The sequence below is a fragment of the Bufo gargarizans genome, chromosome 5 (assembly GCF_014858855.1).
Source record: "Bufo gargarizans isolate SCDJY-AF-19 chromosome 5, ASM1485885v1, whole genome shotgun sequence".
Lineage (NCBI taxonomy): Eukaryota > Metazoa > Chordata > Amphibia > Anura > Bufonidae > Bufo > Bufo gargarizans.
Genome location: NC_058084.1, coordinates 457,689,630 through 457,709,937, shown reverse-complemented (window position 1 = coordinate 457,709,937; position 20,308 = coordinate 457,689,630). Strand labels below are relative to the sequence as shown.

Here is a 20,308-nt window from a genome sequence, read left to right as displayed (position 1 = left end):
CAGATGGGGGTAGAATTGGGAAAAAATGCGATTCTGACAAAGGTTTTTTTTTTTTTTTTTTTACACTGTACACTGTAGAATTGGGAAAAAATACAGTCAGTACAGTTACAAAGATACCAAACTTGTATAATTTTTCTTGCGTTTAAATACTGAAAAAAAGTAAAACCTTTGGCAAAAAAATAAAATAAAATTATCACCATATTCTGACCCCTATAACTTTTTTGTAGTTATGTGTATGAGGCTGTGTGAGGGCTTATTTTTAGTGGGACAATCTGTACTTTTCAGTGATACCAATTTAAAGTGTGTGCAACATTTTGATCACTTTGTATAAAAAAATTATTAGGGGGTTGAAGTGACAAAAAATGTAGAATTGGCTGTTTTTATTTTTTCCCATTACACCATTTGCCGTATGCCTTTAATATTGTTATATTTTCATTGTATAGGCATTTTCGCACGCGGCGATGCCCATGATATATATTTTTTTTATTGGTTTTTATTTTTGAACATATATATATATATATATATATATATATATACTGTATATATATATATATATATATATATATATATATATATATATATAGCAAACAAATAAAGTAGCAGCACACCACTAAATGCTCTAAGACTGAGTGAACAGGTGAATGTGTGAACAGGGTCAAATACATGACGCCATTACTTACTGCTAAGCAGTGAAGAAGCTCTTAGCGCATATTATTGATCAAAAATATGTCGAGCCCACCTACCAGACGACAAGGTAGCTTCTTATCAGGTGGGACCTACTCTAACACGGAGGGTCCAGCTCCATTGTTACTCTGATTAAAAACACCAAGGTGTGGGGGATGGGCGGGGAGTGCTAAGTTCCAAAGAGGATGCCTGGTCCTCTATAATATACATATAAGCAAAAATTGGAACAGCACCTTCTGAGACAAATCGCAGGTGCAAGCTACCCGGCAATAATACAGCAAACAAATAAAGTAGCTTGCACCTGCGATTTGTCTCAGGAGGTGCTGTTTCATTTTTCGCTTATATATACAGTATATGGTATATAATTTTTTTACATTTTTTTTATTATTATTTTTTGTATATTTGTAAAAACTTTTTTTTACTTTTATTAAGTCACCTTGGGTGACAATAACCGGCAATCATTAGATTGCCCATTGTGTTCATTGATGGCTATATAGTAATATAACAGGGATGCCCAACCTGCGGCCCACCAGCTATTGCAAGACTAGAAGTCCCAGTATGCGTGGACATCCTACAGCTATTAGGGCATGCTGGGAGTTGTAGTTTTACAACAGCTGGAGTGCCACAGGTTGGTATATTCCTGAAATAGACCTAGTGGCCTGTATTGGTATATTCCTGAAATAGACTCCGAAGCCTGCTTGAGGCTTTGGGCTATTTCAGCAATGTAACAGGTTCCCCGATCTCAGCCGGGGAACGCTGCTACCGGAGCGGAAGCACGTGGCTTACGCTTCTGGACTGCTCAGATGCTGTGGTCATATTTGACCACGGCATCTGAAGGGGAAAATGTATGCAATCAGCTTTATGGCTGATCGCATACATGTGCCGTGGGTCTCTGCTATTTAAAATAGCAGAAACCCGGAGGCTATAGTGCCCGCTGCACGTGCGAGCAGGCGCCATGTTTAAAGACCGGACTTGAAGGGGTTAATATTTAGTGTTTACTGTCAAATATGTATTTTATTAGAAATCAATACACACAATATACTGGTGAAAAACCGGGGCAAGATGGAATAGCCCCACATTACTGCTGCAAAATAGTGACGAAGGCAGCTCAGTTGGCGAAACGCATGTCGACAGTTCTTTTCTCAGTACCAATTAGACCGGACCTTCTCCACTATGGGTAGATTTGGATTATCATAGTTGATGTTGGTGTGAATAGGTTTTGATTTCTTCTGTACATATTTTTACTATTTATTACTGGTTATAATTTTGAAGGGTTGCTGCCTTGTCCTTTGGACTATTTTATACCATCATCAGTTTATGGGTCCTGTTTCAACATCTTGTATTATCTGGTTGCTTTGAGGTCCAATATGGTGGTATGGACTCTATGATACTAATCTATGTCATTGGTCACTATTTATATTATTAGTTAATATTTTACTGGGATTATTATAATTTTTTTGAGCTTTTAGGAGTCTTTATCAGCATTTGGACCCTATTTACTTATCTATTTATTTTTTGCATTATATAGTTTTCAGGAGTCTCTACCAGCATTGGACTGTATTTTATTTATTTGCATTGTTATGGTTCTCAAGGATGGAAGTATCAGTATTAGGTTTAGTAGCTTTTTTTGTATAGCAGGGACCAATAGCATATTTATGGCACCCGTTTGATATTATACCAATATAGGCATTCAATCTATGTGGTCCATAGTCCATCTGATATTCTTCCTATTTTGCAGCAGTAATGTGGGGCTATTCCATCTTGCCCTGGTTTTTCACCAGTATATTATGTGTATAGATTTCTAATAAAATATATTTTTATATATAACTTATGTGTATTTTGTGTATGACTAGTGGCATTCTGTGCAGGTTCATAGTTGTTCAGCTAGGTCCTCTTATTTTTTTAGTATGTATCCAGGTTCTTATTGGTAATTAAGGTGCCGCACGGCCATTAACAATAAAGACCGACTATACAGTGCGGTCTTCATTAACAGCAGCACTGCTCCCATTGAAGTAGGACAGGCCATTAATATAAAAATCCTAGAAAACCCCCTTAAAGTGATTCTTTATCTCCTATATCATATCTGTTTTATAACCCTTTGCAGGTTACTTCCAGGAACTTCTAGATTTGGACCCAGACAAACCAGAGCACCTCCGTTGTTCATCTTGATTGTCAGACTATGAACCAGAAGATTCTTGAATATAGGAATTGTATGGTACCGAACGAGGTGGCTCGGTGGTTAGAATTGGGGTCTTGGGTTTAAATCTGACCAAGGAATGAAGTTTGTATGTTCTCCCTGTGTGGGATTCTTCGAAGACAAGGCTGTCTGGTGGGTCCAGATACACGATTTCAGGTGGCACACCAATTTGCAGTGTTCACAAGTTTTTTTTATTTCATCATTCAGGCGAACATTCAGGTGCATAGTAATATAGAAGCAACGTTTCGGGCTTTAAGACATGAGCAGCCCCTTTTTCAAGCATGTCTGTGCACATGGGTCACATGCCAGCTGTAGGACTTTCTCTCCTGGGATCTCTACATGCATGGTAGACCGCTATAGCATTAACACATAGAGGTCCTTTCTATGATTATAAGCTGCCACATATTTCTGGTGTCTTTATAATCATATATTGTGCCTGTGAATAAAGCAGTGATATGTAGATTCGCTTTCTGAGCAGATCTCAGTGTGGTGAAGCTATAGTACATAGTGTATATGATATGTAGATTCGCTTTCTGAGCAGATCTCAGTATGGTGAAGCTATAGTACATAGTGTATATGATATGTAGATGCTAGGACACAGACACAATCAAAGGGAGAGAGGGTGTGCAGAGCACAGGGGGTGTTACGAGGCAGTGCTCAGACTATTCAGCCCTGCCTCCTGGTGCTTGAAATTCTAATTTGCATATGAATTAAAATGCTGATTTCTCTGCAGCTTTTTAGCATACAGACAAATTAAAGGAATAGTTTTAATCAGCATGATGAGCCCAACCAGCCAGTATGCTTGGTTTAATAGGGTTGATCCTAGTACCAGAACGTCTTTTCCACTACTTGTAATACCATCAACTAGAGCTTATTCATTATACTAGACCCTTTACCCTCTAAATACCTCCCTAGATATTGCATTGACCTGACAGCCAAAACGAGCAGATGCGCCACACTGCAAGTCTTCCAACTATAATTTGTGTGGTACCAATAGATCATCAATATCAGATCGATGTAGGTCCCAATCCCAGGAACCCCGTTGATAAGCACCAGATGTAGCTGCCCCCAGAGCTACTACAAACAGCTGCAATCAGTTGGTGTACTGACAACCAGACCCCCTGAAATCTGAGATTAATGACCATTTCTAAGGATAAGCCATCAATGTAAAAGTCACAGAGAACTGCTTGATGGGGGAAAAACAGGAGATCCCTTAGAATCCCCACCCTTGTCTTTGCCAGCACCAAACCTATTGAAAATTCAATCTACACAAGGTATGCAGTAAGCTCCTGAGCTCCCCCTAGTGGTGACTGCAGGCAGGATAAATGTTAGCATTCAATTCTATGTCTATACAGGGGAGTTAGAGCTCTGCAAAAACACAGAAATATAGTGGCAAATCTGGGGGAGCTGCTCAACCCCTAACACTGTAGCGTGTTTTTCATTGGGGGAGCAGCCCCACCGCATGTGGACCGCAGCAAACGACTATCCCCAGCAAAAAATATTTTGCATACGGTGGAGGATGTCGGCGCGGTCCACATGCACCACAAAGGCATCCTACACAAAACGGAGCATTGTGCGGATGAAAATATAATCATAAATCACAGAAAAAATGCACCACACGGATATGCCACTGACTATACTGGCTAGTCATAAATGCAGATATTAAAAGCTGAGACTTTTGCCAATATATTCCTGTCAGGAAGATATCGGAGCCCCAAGCACCACGTCACGGTTCTCAGCATGGCAAGGGGTCCTACCACTACGCTACCTATGGTGTGAACAAGGTCTGAGGGTGATGTAATCCAGCTCACAGCCAGGCTTCCACACAACCGCCTAGCAGGACAACTAGTGCAATGTGAACAAAGCCAGACTGTAAGCCACACCCATATCAGACTATGTAATGGAGGCTACCAGGTGCAAAGAGTGTTTGAATGCCAGGTGAAGGCACATACACTACATATAAAACAAGACAAAAACACAGAAATATAGTGGCAAATCTGGGGGAGCTGCTCAACCCCTAACACTGTAGCGTGTTTTTCATTGGGGGAGCAGCCCCACCGCATGTGGACCGCAGCAAACGACTATCCCCAGCAAAAAATATTTTGCATACGGTGGAGGATGTCGGCGCGGTCCACATGCACCACAAAGGCATCCTACACAAAACGGAGCATTGTGCGGATGAAAATATAATCATAAATCACAGAAAAAATGCACCACACGGATATGCCACTGACTATACTGGCTAGTCATAAATGCAGATATTAAAAGCTGAGACTTTTGCCAATATATTCCTGTCAGGAAGATATCGGAGCCCCAAGCACCACGTCACGGTTCTCAGCATGGCAAGGGGTCCTACCACTACGCTACCTATGGTGTGAACAAGGTCTGAGGGTGATGTAATCCAGCTCACAGCCAGGCTTCCACACAACCGCCTAGCAGGACAACTAGTGCAATGTGAACAAAGCCAGACTGTAAGCCACACCCATATCAGACTATGTAATGGAGGCTACCAGGTGCAAAGAGTGTTTGAATGCCAGGTGAAGGCACATACACTACATATAAAACAAGACAAAAACACAGAAATATAGTGGCAAATCTGGGGGAGCTGCTCAACCCCTAACACTGTAGCGTGTTTTTCATTGGGGGAGCAGCCCCACCGCATGTGGACCGCAGCAAACGACTATCCCCAGCAAAAAATATTTTGCATACGGTGGAGGATGTCGGCGCGGTCCACATGCACCACAAAGGCATCCTACACAAAACGGAGCATTGTGCGGATGAAAATATAATCATAAATCACAGAAAAAATGCACCACACGGATATGCCACTGACTATACTGGCTAGTCATAAATGCAGATATTAAAAGCTGAGACTTTTGCCAATATATTCCTGTCAGGAAGATATCGGAGCCCCAAGCACCACGTCACGGTTCTCAGCATGGCAAGGGGTCCTACCACTACGCTACCTATGGTGTGAACAAGGTCTGAGGGTGATGTAATCCAGCTCACAGCCAGGCTTCCACACAACCGCCTAGCAGGACAACTAGTGCAATGTGAACAAAGCCAGACTGTAAGCCACACCCATATCAGACTATGTAATGGAGGCTACCAGGTGCAAAGAGTGTTTGAATGCCAGGTGAAGGCACATACACTACATATAAAACAAGACAAAAACACAGAAATATAGTGGCAAATCTGGGGGAGCTGCTCAACCCCTAACACTGTAGCGTGTTTTTCATTGGGGGAGCAGCCCCACCGCAAAAGTCTCAGCTTTTAATATCTGCATTTATGACTAGCCAGTATAGTCAGTGGCATATCCGTGTGGTGCATTTTTTCTGTGATTTAGAGTTAGAGCTCTGCATCAGAAAAAACAGAGTTCTAAACCTTAGAAATATAATGATATAATGAGGAACTAACTAGACAGAATATTAGACCTATTTAGTCATTGCAGGGAGGACATTCACTTTGCATATTGTCAGGTGTCACTATTTATGTTGTAAATTTTCAAAGTCTTACATTTATGGCATTATTAAGCACTGATTGGGTTGTAACGGTGACAGGATTGACAGCAATCCCCTCCCTCTGCAATCCAGGTTATTATCTGTACGCCCTGCAGACATTGACCCTGTAGTGAGATAAACCTCAGCAGAGTCGGATCCCAGGGACCGATCGATAATGGAAGGGAAACACAAGGAATTTGAGAAAGCCGGTCTGAAAAGTGGACATCAGATATGGAGGATCGAACAGATGAAGCTGGTGGAGGTCCCTAAGGAGCAGCATGGTAACTTCTATATAGGAGATGCCTATCTGGTACTCGAAACGGTGGAGATGCCGCTCTTTAAGATATACAGCCTGCATTTTTGGCTCGGTAAGTGTCCACGTGTTTTTGAGTTTTTTTGAGAATTTGCATTGAGCTTGTCTGAAAAAGAACCAATATGGCGGCAGATTTATTAGTCAGTAGGAGAAAGAATACAATTAGATGGTGCTATGACCGAAACAATCATTTGGCCAACAGCTATTTGCCCCTTCTAACTCAGCTGCCTGTACATTGTTGCATATTAAGTAGTTTGGATAATTGGCTGCCTTGTGTATCTGCCGCCGCTCATCGCCAATGGACATATTTACTCTATGAGAGGCTGGAGACATTTCCATACACATTAGATTTTAGTAGATACAATCAGAAGTGGTGGAACTGGCCTAAAAAGCATCTAAAAACTTTGGTAAACTTTTTGGTCATGGAGGGATTTGCATTTATTATTTGGGCTCAATGCCTGGAATTAGGGAAGCAGGAAAAGAAGCTTGCACAATATTCTAATGAAGTTCTCCAAGACAGCCAGTGCATCCAAATGAAAGTGCCACGAGGGTTCGTCTGGAGTCATCATAGGTAATAAACTGTATGAGCAGAGTCGCTTGTGGGCACCACCTCTAGCACTCATGGCCTGGACCATATGATCTCCAGCCTCCTCTGAACTTTGCATTCAGCACAATAAAGGTATTCAGAGCTAGAGCAGGAGAAAGCAGGGAAATCCCCGTGTATTGCTCAACAGTCCCTCAATAATGTCCATGCAGGGCTTCTTGTGATTGCCTGGGATTTCCACATGGACCATAGTAGGTCAATCTGAGGGAATACGAGTTTCAATGAAGTTCAGAAAATAGTAGCTCATTCCTAATTTTGATATGGGTTCCACCGACTTCTTGTGACACCCTTTTAATACCTCTGTACATAAAAACATCCAGATAGACTGCTATTTGTACAGGGTGACTGGCAATTCATGTGCTCAGACTAAGAGGGCACCACAAAGCCACCGAGCCTTCATTTAGTACTGGGCTAGGACAGCAAAATAAATCACTGGGTGATGGAAAATGTAGTTCCAAACTTACTGTACGTTCATAGATACTATATATAAAACCCCAGCACAAAGCAGCCAACATTTTGTAGTATGTATAGTAATAAGAATCAGATGAAGTTGCCAGGAAAGTTTTGCAAAAATAACAAATACTCATCAAAACTCTCATAGGAAGTGAATGCACTCAAGATGAGAGCACGGCCGCAGCCATATTTACAGTACAGATGGACGACCACCTTGGTGGAAAAGCTGTACAATACCGGGAACTCCAAGGATACGAGAGCAACACTTTTCTAGGTTATTATAAATCTGGCATCAAGTATCAGGTACAAAGAACAACTTATTCTTGGTGTAGTAGAGGAGTGAAGTCATCATAAGTGCTGAACTTATCTCAAACATTGTCACAAAATATTGCTCATATAGGAAATAATTCTACCTTACAAAACTACCCCTATAAAGAAGAATAATACCAATATAATACTGCCCCCAATGTACAAGAATATAACCACTATAATACCGCTCCTCTGTACAAGAATATAACTACTATGATATTGCTCATATGTCCAAGAATAATGTAATAAAAGAATGAGGGGCACTCCGTATAAGGGAACAGGAGACAATGGTTCACAATTTAAATTTAATATCACATCAATTCACTATACATAAAATCAACCATAAGATCAATAAAATCAGATGAATTCTATAACAAATGAGAATAAGGATCCTAAATCATTAGTACTATTTCAAAAAGTCCATAGAACAACAAACATCCGATATTCAATCACCACGGATGGTAAGGGCAGATTGCCGTTTCAGGGTGTCTCTTTCAAATGTATCACAAAGAGATACAAGATTTCCTCAATGTCCCATATATAACAGCCGAATTCCGACAAATTTATGGTCAGGTATTGAGCAGGAAAGTTCTCTTGTATAATATCACAGCAACAGCCGAAGTGTCTTACCCTCTGTATGTCCGCACCGCTTGCATGAAGACTCGAGGTAATGGCTGGATGAAGTTAACACGGCGTCCCACGTGGTAAGAGTCTGACGTGACGTCTCACTTGACTCACCAACTTAGATCGTAGTAGCGTATTCCTGTAGCGCTCACCGGCTCTATATTCGGCTGGCTGTGTAGATGGCCCCGACCGAAGCTGTCGCTCAACGGTTCACTCGTAGTGTTTAGGGGAGAGAAGGCTCACTGTCTCGACTTGCCCAAACGCGTTTCGAGGTATACACCTCTTCCTCAGTGGAAGGAACTGAGGAAGAGGTGTATACCTCGAAACGCGTTTGGGCAAGTCGAGACAGTGAGCCTTCTCTCCCCTAAACACTACGAGTGAACCGTTGAGCGACAGCTTCGGTCGGGGCCATCTACACAGCCAGCCGAATATAGAGCCGGTGAGCGCTACAGGAATACGCTACTACGATCTAAGTTGGTGAGTCAAGTGAGACGTCACGTCAGACTCTTACCACGTGGGACGCCGTGTTAACTTCATCCAGCCATTACCTCGAGTCTTCATGCAAGCGGTGCGGACATACAGAGGGTAAGACACTTCGGCTGTTGCTGTGATATTATACAAGAGAACTTTCCTGCTCAATACCTGACCATAAATTTGTCGGAATTCGGCTGTTATATATGGGACATTGAGGAAATCTTGTATCTCTTTGTGATACATTTGAAAGAGACACCCTGAAACGGCAATCTGCCCTTACCATCCGTGGTGATTGAATATCGGATGTTTGTTGTTCTATGGACTTTTTGAAATAGTACTAATGATTTTAGGATCCTTATTCTCATTTGTTATAGAATTCATCTGATTTTATTGATCTTATGGTTGATTTTATGTATAGTGAATTGATGTGATATTAAATTTAAATTGTGAACCATTGTCTCCTGTTCCCTTATACGGAGTGCCCCTCATTCTTTTATTACATTATTTTTCCTTCTGTGCGGTCTGGGTGGACCGAGAGGTGTGCACCCTGTCCATTCAGTATTGGGGTGAGCCGCTGATTTTTACACTTTTTGCTTAATGTCCAAGAATATAACTACTATAATACTGCTCCTATGTCCAAGAATATAACTACTATAACACTGCTCCTATGTACAAGAATATAAACACTATAATACTGCTCCTATGTACAATAATATAACTACTATACTACTGCTACTATGTCCATAAATATATCTACTATAATACTGCTACTATGTACAAGAATATAACTACTATAATACTGCTCCTATGTACAAGAATATAACTACTATAATACTGCTCCTATGTACAAGACTATAACTACTATAATACTGCTCCTATGTACAATAATATAACTACTATAATACTGCGCCTATGTACAAGAATATAACTACTATAATACTGCCTCCTATGTACAAGAATATAACTACTATAATACTGCTCCTATGTACAAGAATATAACTACTGTAATACTGCTCCTATGTACAAGAATATAACTACTATAATACTGCTCCCATGTACAAGAATATAACTACTATAATACTGCTCCTATTTACAAGAATATAACTACTATACTACTGCTACTATGTCCATAAATATATCTACTATAATACTGCTACTATGTACAAGAATATAACTACTATAATACTGCTCCTATGTACAAGAATATAACTACTATAATACTGCTCCTATGTACAAGAATATAACTACTATAATACTGCTCCATAGTACAATAATATAACTACTACAATACTGCTCATATGTACAATAATATAACTACTATAATACTGTCTTCTATTTACAAGAATATAACTACTATAATACTGTCTTCTATTTACAATAATAAAACTACTATAATACTGTCTTCTATTTACAAGAATACAACTACTATAATACTGCTCCTATGTACAAGAATATAACTACTATAATACTGCTCCTATGTACAAGACTATAACTACTATAATACTGCTCCTATGTACAAGAATATAACTACTATAATACTGCTCCTATGTACAAGACTATAACTACTATAATACTGCGACTATGTACAAGAATATAACTACTATAATACTGCTCCTATGTACAAGACTATAACTACTATAATACTGCTCCTATGTACAAGAATATAACTACTATAATACTGCCTCCTATGTACAAGAATATAACTACTATAATACTGCGCCTATGTACAAGAATATAACTACTATAATACTGCCTCCTATGTACAAGAATATAACTACTATAATACTGCTCCTATGTACAAGAATATAACTACTGTAATACTGCTCCTATGTACAAGAATATAACTACTATAATACTGCTCCCATGTACAAGAATATAACTACTATAATACTGCTCCTATGTACAAGAATATAACTACTATACTACTGCTACTATGTCCATAAATATATCTACTATAATACTGCTACTATGTACAAGAATATAACTACTATAATACTGCTCCTATGTACAAGAATATAACTACTATAATACTGCCTCCTATGTACAAGAATATAACTACTATAATACTGCTCCTATAAATAAAGTCACATCATATTGATAGTAAACATCACAAACATTATACACATGGATGTTCCTCCACTACACATTATTGCAGTTATTTTTCCTCATCTTCTATCTTACTACACCATCATTTCGCTCCAGCACAGAGGAGCAGAATGACGCTCCATGTCTCCAGTGTCTCTTGGCTGCAAACTCATGAGCTTTACTCTTTAGACAAGTCTCCTGTAGGGAGACGGGTGTATCTCCTGCAGCCTGTTCTTAGTCTTTACAATGTTCACATTAAGGCCCCCTGCACATGAACGTGTGCACCGCGTGGTCATGCTGCGGGCCGCAATGCACGAACACAGTCCGTGGGGCAGCCACAACGGATCGCGTACCCATTAACTTGAATGGGTCCGCGATCCTGTCGTTCCGCAAAAAGATAGGACATGTTCTATCTTTTTTGAGGAATGGAAGTACAGGACAAAACCCGACGGAAGCACTCCGTAGTGCTTCTGTAAGGTTCCGTTCCGTGCTTATGTTCCGCACCATTCCGCATCTCTGGATTTGCGGACCCATTCATCTCTCCGCAAATGCGGTCCACAATACGGCAACGGGGTGCACACGGTCGTGTGCAGGGGGCCTAACAGAGATTTCTTATAGTCTCATTCAGGTCACTTAAACTTCTTGGCCTTTTTTTTTCCTCCTCCCACTGCTGTGACCTTCAGCTTCTTTCTCCAGATCTTCTTCTCCCAGCGCACTGTAACGTCCAGAAGCTCCGTCTTCTACCGATAGCTCAGGGGTTCTCTCAGGACCGGTGCAATAATAAGGCAGACCAAGCGGCTGCCTTAGGGCGCAGAGACGGGGGAGGGAGGGGGTCGGAAAAAATTAAACTTGTTTATATATTTTTTTAAATACCCTGTATTTTTCACCCCTGGGTTTTATGGGGCGAATACTAATGAAGCGCTTCCATTTTGGAAGCGCTTCATTAGTACCTGATGACCGGGAATCGGTGAAGGATCTGTACTCACCGCTTCCTGGTCCTCCGCTCGGCTGTCTGCTGTAAAGGGCTGCGCACCATGTGACCTCACTGTGCGCAGCCTTCACAGCTGACAGCCGAGAACCAGGAAGAAGAGAGAGCGCTGGTGGTGAGGAGCGGCGGCTTCCAGGAGCAGGAGAGGTAAGTTATTTTATTTGCGCTGATGGCTGACATGGGGGCGGGCATGATTGATGGCGGGTATGATGGCTGACATGGGGGCATGATGGCTGACATGGGGGCATGATGGCTGACATGGGGGATGATGCCTGACATGGGGGATGATGGCTGACATGCCGGGCATGATGCCTGACATGGGGGATGATGGCTGACATGGGGGCATGATGCCTGACATGGGGGCATGATGCCTGACATGGGGGCATGATGCCTGACATGGGGGCATGATGGCTGACATGGGAGCATGATGGCTGACATGGGGACATGATGGCTGACATGGGGGCATGATGGCTTATATTTGGGCATGATGGCTGACATGGGGACATGATGGCTGACATGGGGACATGATGGCTGACATGGGAGCATGATGGCTGACATGGGGACATGATGGCTGACATGGGGGCATGATGGCTGACATGGGAGGATGATGGCTGACATGGGAGCATGATGGCTGACATGGGGGCATGATGGCTGGCATGGGGGTATGATGGCTGACATGGGAGCATGATGGCTGACATGGGGGCATGATGGCTTACATGGGGGCATGATGGCTTACATGGGGGCATGATGGCTTATATGGGGGCATGATGGCTGACATGGGGACATGATGGCTGACATGGGGACATGATGGCTGACATGGGGGCATGATGGCTGACATGGGAGCATGATGGCTGACATGGGAGCATGATGGCTGACATGGGGGCATGATGGCTTATATTTGGGCATGATGGCTGACATGGGGACATGATGGCTGACATGGGGACATGATGGCTGACATGGGAGCATGATGGCTGACATGGGGACATGATGGCTGACATGGGGGTATGATGGCTGACATGGGAGGATGATGGCTGACATGGGAGCATGATGGCTGACATGGGGGCATGATGGCTGGCATGGGGTATGATGGCTGACATGGAAGCATGATGGCTGACATGGGGGCATGATGGCTTACATGGGGGCATGATGGCTTACATGGGGGCATGATGGCTTATATGGGGGCATGATGGCTGACATGGGGACATGATGGCTGACATGGGGACATGATGGCTGACATGGGGGCATGATGGCTGACATGGGAGCATGATGGCTGACATGGGAGCATGATGGCTGACATGGGGACATGATGGCTGACATGGGGGGCTGATGGCTGACATGGGGTCTGATCTGAGGTCTGATTGACATTGGGGGTCTGATTGCTGGTCTGACCTGAGGTGCAATGGAAAATATTATTTTCTTATTATCCTCCTCTAAAATCTATTTGCATCTTATGGGCAGGTGCGTCTTAGAGGGCGAAAAATACGGTCCTCAAACCAGCGATTGTCTGAAGCAGAGAGAAGATACCAGGACCACACAGAGGATAAGCCAGCTACTGCAGACGGGAACAGGGTCACGTGAGCTGCGAGGGGGGGGGGGGGGGCGCCAAAATGTAGCTTTGCTTGTGTTGGCAAAAATCCTTGCACCAGCCCTGCCTTGATTATCCACACTGGTTCCTGTGGCTGGACCAGCTGGCTCTGTGGATGTGGTCTCTGTGGCTGGACCAGCTGGTTCTGTGGACGTGGTCTTTGCGGCTGGACCAGCTGGCTCTGTGGATGTGGTCTCTGTGGCTGGACCAGTTGGCTCTGTGGACGTGGTCTCTGTGGCTGGACCAGCTGGCTCTGTGGACGTGGTCTCTGTGGCTGCTGTGACCTTCAGCTTCTTTCTCCAGATTCCCGGACTGCCTTAATTATCCACACTGGTCCCTGAACACATTGCACCCGCACTGAATCCGGACCCATTCATTTCTATGGGGCTGTGCAGATGAGCTGTGATTTTCACGCATCACTTGTGCGTTGCGTGAAAATCGCAGAATGCTCTATATTGAGCGTTTTTCACTCAACGCAGGCCCCATAGAAGTGAATGGGGCTGCGTGAAAATCGCAAGCATCCGCAAGCAAGTGCGGATGCGGTGCAATTTTCACGCATGGTTGCTAAGATGAAAGTCTATTCCCTGTATTATTTTCTCTTATAACATGGTTATAAGGGATAATAATAGCATTCTTAGTCAAGAATGCTTAGTAGAAGGTCAATTGAGGTTTAAAAAAATAATAATTAACTCTCCTCCTCCTCTTGATCGCGTAGTTGCCGATCTCTTCTTACTTCTTTAATCATGAGCTGCTGGCTAAAGGACCTTGGTGACGTCACATCACATGGCGATGGACCATGTGATTGGACCAGGTGATGAGCTCTGTGACATCACCGCAGGTCCTTTGACAGGTCCTGAAGAAAGAACAGGAGAACGGCAGCTACACGATCAATTGGAGGAGGTGAGTTAATTATTTTTTATTTTTTTTACCATCAATTGATCACCTACTAAGCATTCTGTATTAAAGAATGTTATTATTTTCCCTTATAACCATGTTATAAGGGAAAATAATTACATCTACACAACACTGAACCCAAACCTGAACTTCACTGAAGAAGTTCGGGTCTGGGTATCACAGTCAGTGTTTTATCACGCACGTGCAAAACGCATTACACCCGCGCGATAAAAACTGAGCAACGGGACGCAATTGCAGTCAAAACTGACTGCAATTGCGTACCTACTCGCGCAGGTTTGCCGCAATGCACCCGGACACATCCGGAGCCAAAACGTGACGCCCGTGTGAACCCAGCCTAAGGCCCCTTTCCCACGAGCATGATGGATTAGGTCCGGATGCGTTCAGTGAAACTCGCACCATTTTTCAAGCAAGTTCAGTCAGTTTGCAATTGCGTTCAGTTTTTTCCGCGCGATTGCAATGCGTTTTGATGCGTTTTTCACGCACGTGATAAAAAACACTGTATCTGCTCCTGGATGGAATGCGTTTTTCACTGAAGCTCCATTTACTTCTATGAGGCCAATGCTGCGTGAAAAACTTAGAATATCGAACATGCTGCGTTTTTCACGCAACGCAGAAGTGATGCGTGAAAAAAATGCTCATGTACACAGACCTATTGAAATGAATGAGTCAGGATTCAGTGCGGGTGCTATGTGTTCACGTCACGCATTGCACCCATGCAGAAAACTCGCTTGTGTGAAAGGGGCCTTAGGCTGGGTTCACACGAGCTTGTCCGGATTAGGTCCGGATGCGTCCCGGTGTATTGCGGCAAACCCGTACGATTAGGTACACAATTGCCGTCAGTTTTGACTGCGATTGCTTTCCGATGTTCAGTTTTTATCGCGCAGGTGCAATGTGTTTTGCACGAGCGTGATAAAAAAACGACTGTGGTACCCAGACCCGAACTTCTTCACAGAAGTTCAGGTTTGGGTTCGGTGTTGTGTAGATGTTATTATTTTCCCTTATAACATGGTGATGGACCATGTGATAGCGATATGCCCCCATTGTCTTAGATGGGAATACCCCTTACGGGTCCATTCACACATCCGTTGTTTCTTTCCTGATCTGTTCCGTTTTTTGCGGAACAGATCTGGACCAGTTCTGTACCCATTCATTTTCAATGGGTCCTGAAAAAAAAAATCGGAAATTGTGCTGTCCGATTTTTTTCAGGACCCATTGAAAATGAATGGGAACAGAACTGGTCCAGATCTGTTCCGCAAAAAACGGAACAGATCAGGAAAGAAACAACGGACGTGTGAATGGACCCTTAAGGTCATCTGATGGTGCTGCAGATAGTCCTGTCTGCTGTGCTGCCTGCACTGTGGAGAGCTGAGGGTCCTGTACAATGTCTGTAACCTCTGCTGCACACTGAGCACTTGGTTCAATTAGGGGTAAATTGTCACTCGCAGCACGGAGCGGGGTCTCACTGACCGTATCAGTGCATAAAGAGTTTTCTTGCTGAAGCACAAGACTGACACTCAAATTCAATTCATCAGTGCTACAAAGTCCACTGTGCTTAACCCCTTGCTGTCTGGCACATTTTGTTCTGCAGCATTTGCAGAGGTCAATAGCTCAGACCCCAAATATGGTTCACACAAGAACTGTGACCCTCCAGTCTCTGCACCCCATATAATTATAGGGTTCCTCTGCTTCACAACATTGTAACCATTATACATATATTCTGTTTCTGTTTTTCCATAAATTTCTCTCCTTTTCACAACTTGGGCTCCAGATTCTTTCTTTTTGTCACTTGCCCAGTTTTGTATTTTAGATATTATACTTGTATCTTCCTCCAGACGCCCCTTCAGTAAAGCCAGCTCACGTGTGCAACCATCCAGACACTCGCACTGCATCAGCTTTGTTTTAGGATCAGACTCTTTGCTAATTTCATCTCTTAGGCTACTTTCACACTAGCGTTCGGGTTTCCGTTCGTGAGCTCCGTTTGAAGGGGCTCACGAGCGGACCCGAACGCAGCCGTCCAGCCCTGATGCAGTCTGAATGGAGGCGGATCCGCTCAGACTGCATCAGTCTGGCGGCGTTCAGCCTCCGCTCCGCTCGCCTCCGCACGGACAGGCGGACAGCTGAACGCTGCTTGCAGCGTTCGGGTGACCGCCTGGCCGTGCGGAGGCGTGCGGATCCGTGCGGATCCGTCCAGACTTTCAATGTAAGTCAATGGGGACGGATCCGTTTGAAGATGCCACAATGTGGCTCAATCTTCAAGCGGATCCGTCCCCCATTGACTTTACATTGAAAGTCTGGACGGATCCGTCCCAGGCTATTTTCACACTTAGCTTTTTTTTGCTAATATAATGCAGACGGATCCGTTCTGAACGGAGCCTCCGTCTGCATTATTATGAGCGGATCCGTTCAGAACGGATCCGCCCGAACGCTAGTGTGAAAGTAGCCTAAATCTGTGGATATTCATTTCAAGTTTAAATACATTTTTCCTGGTCACATTTATGGTTAAGTCAGAAACATTGCTGCATTCAGAAGACTCACCAGCCACCATTTCCAAACTCTCCTCTCCATGTTGCAGGCCACACTCCAGGCTCTGGGCTTTCCCAGGATCATCAGCCCAGCTTCCCTCTCCACCACCTGGGTCAGAAGCCATGGAGCTCAGCACCACATGTCTACCCTCTCCTATGGACAAGAATATAACTACTATAATACTGCCCCTATGTACAAGAATATAACTACTATAATACTGCCCCTATGTACTGGAATATAACTGCTATAATACTGCTCCTATGTACAAGAATATAACTACTATAATACTGCCTCCTATGTACAAGAATATAACTACTATAATATTGCTCCTCTGTACAAGAATATAACTGCTATAATACTGCTCCTATGTACAAGAATATAACTACTATAATACTGCTCCTATGTACAAGAATATAACTACTATAATATTGCTCCTATGTACAAGAATATAACTACTATAATACTGCTCCTATGTACAAGAATATAACTACTATAATACTGCCTCCTATGTACTAGAATATAGCTACTATAATACTGCCTCCTATGTACAAGAATATAACTACTATAATACTGCCTCCTATGTACAAGAATATAACTACTATAATACCGCTCCTATGTACAAGAATATATCTACTATAATACTGCTCCTATGTACAAGAATATAACTACTATAATACTGCCTCCTATGTACAAGAATATAACTACTATAATACTGCCCCTATGTACAATAATATAACTACTATAATACTGCCTCCTATGTACAAGAATATAACTACTATAATACTGCCCCTATGTACAAGAATATAACTACTATAATACTGCCTCCTATGTACAAGAATAGAGCTATTATAATACTGCCTCCTATGTATAAGAATATAACTACTATAATACTGCCCCTATGTACAAGAATATAACTACTATAAAACTGCTCCTATGTACAAGAATATAACTACTATAATACTGCTCCTATGTACAAGAATATACCTATTATAATACTGCCTCCTATGTATAAGAATATAACTACTATAATACTCCCCCTATGTACAAGAATATAACTACTATAAAACTGCTCCTATGTACAAGAATATAACTACTATAATACTGCTCCTATGTACAAGAATATAACTACTATAATACTGCTCCTACGTATAAGAATATAACTACTATAATACTGCCCTTAAGTACAAGAATATAACTACTATAATACTGCTCCTATGTATAAGAATATAACTACTATAATACTGCTCTTAAGTACAAGAATATAACTACTATAATACTGCTCTTAAGTACAAGAATATAACTACTATAATACTGCCTCCTATGTACAAGAATATAACTACTATAATACTGCTCCTATGTATAAGAATATAACTACTATAATACTGCTCCTATGTACAAGAATATAACTACTATAATACTGCTCCTATGTACAAGAATATAACTACTATAATACTGCTCTCAGTAAATACGATCATATGTTTCAATAAACATCCATATGATATTATTCGTCCTCAGGCAGGGGGAGTGGCCTCTGGATTCAAACATGCGATTACCAACGACCTCACTGCACGACAACTTCTACATGTCAAGGGAAGACGAGTGATCAGGGCTACAGAGGTTCCGTTCAGCTGGTCCAGCTTTAATACCGGAGACTGTTTCATCGTTGATGTTGGAGCGGTGAGTACAAGGACTGCACCGTTCATACTACATGATGTGCAGCCTTGCCTTCCTATCTTCTATATTAACCCCATCTTTAAAGTTAGACTTTAATTTTACACATTGGTAGAATTCTTGTATACTTCCTGTATAGTTTTATTGGGGACAAAGATAACTGCAGATAATGATCCTAATGAATGATGCAATAAAAACTGCACTTTGAAATAAATATCTTGCAAGAGGCTCCAAAATCTAAAGATAACCCCTTAAGAATTAGAATGATTTCCTTATTGCTGGGAGAAAAATTCTGTGAATTCTTGCAATGACCTTCCCCTGTTATAAATTATGTAAATGAAGCATACATTTATGATGATATTTATTGTATATATTGTATCCTTCTAATATTCAACACATACCACATAAAATGAGGGCAGAGTACAAGCACGCGACTCAGGTAATGTGTCAGCATTAGAAACACCTACTATGCACACCAACATATACCCCTAGCCTAAACTAATAGTGATAGAAGAGCATATTTGTATAGAGCCCAAAAAACCCATGTCACAATAGAGTTAGCGGTCAGTCACCCTTGACCATTAGAGCTATTTTTCACCAATATAGTGCCCACAGTAGTAATGGGGTCTTCAACCCTGTACGTCATATACCTTTTATTGGAGGCAGAGCTCTTTTTCTTCTGACTCCCTATAATGGGAGTAAATAATTAAATTCTGTCTTAATACTGCATACAGATTTTTATAGTTAGGGATTTTATAAATTTGGGTCTTACTTCACTTCCCGAAAGGAGTCCCTTGATCCACATCCTGTCTGCATAATCAAATGTCGGAACTATATAATGAAAGCAGTATAAAGCAATATCTCATTAGCTCTACCTAGTGGCGGCTGAAGGAAGCCATCATTTTATCACACTGTGTATAATTGGAAACATAGTGTCACGATCAGTGTGGGGGGGGAAACTCCACACTGAACACAGGAGGCAAGGGGAACAGTAACTGGGCCTGAAAACTAGGGAGTAAACAGGTCACCTACTAGACAACCCTAATCCGGGCCCTGACTACCTATCAATATGAATAGACCTTGAAGGTAGGAATATTCATATACAGGAAACCTAGGCCCTGATTTCCCCATAAGGCCCTGGAATAAGGTTAGGACCAGACACAACCATTCTTCCCCAGATAGACGAATTGAAGTCTCTGTCTCAGGCCCAGATACAACAACAGGGAAAATAACAAACACAAAAAAACGGGACACTTAACTTCTTTAGAGATGGACGAACAAGAACACCAGAAACTACCTCACACCAGCTCAGCCAAACCCAAATGAAGCTATCTACCGCATAGTCAGAAGGGTGGGGTCAGACTATAAAGGGTAGAAGTGATG

At 42.3% G+C, this 20,308-nt stretch overlaps 1 protein-coding gene across 1 annotated transcript in view; it reads left to right on the top strand.

The window, feature by feature from the left end:
* Positions 1 to 6,556: 6,556 nt before the first annotated feature.
* The window catches only part of LOC122938329 (adseverin-like), a 61,901-nt gene continuing 48,149 nt past the window's right edge, over positions 6,557 to 20,308 (top strand). The window contains exons 1-3 of the mRNA XM_044293775.1: positions 6,557 to 6,749; positions 7,900 to 8,054; positions 18,770 to 18,931. Coding sequence (XP_044149710.1) covers positions 6,557 to 6,749; positions 7,900 to 8,054; positions 18,770 to 18,931 — 510 coding nt within the window. The remainder of the gene's footprint in view (positions 6,750 to 7,899; positions 8,055 to 18,769; positions 18,932 to 20,308) is intronic.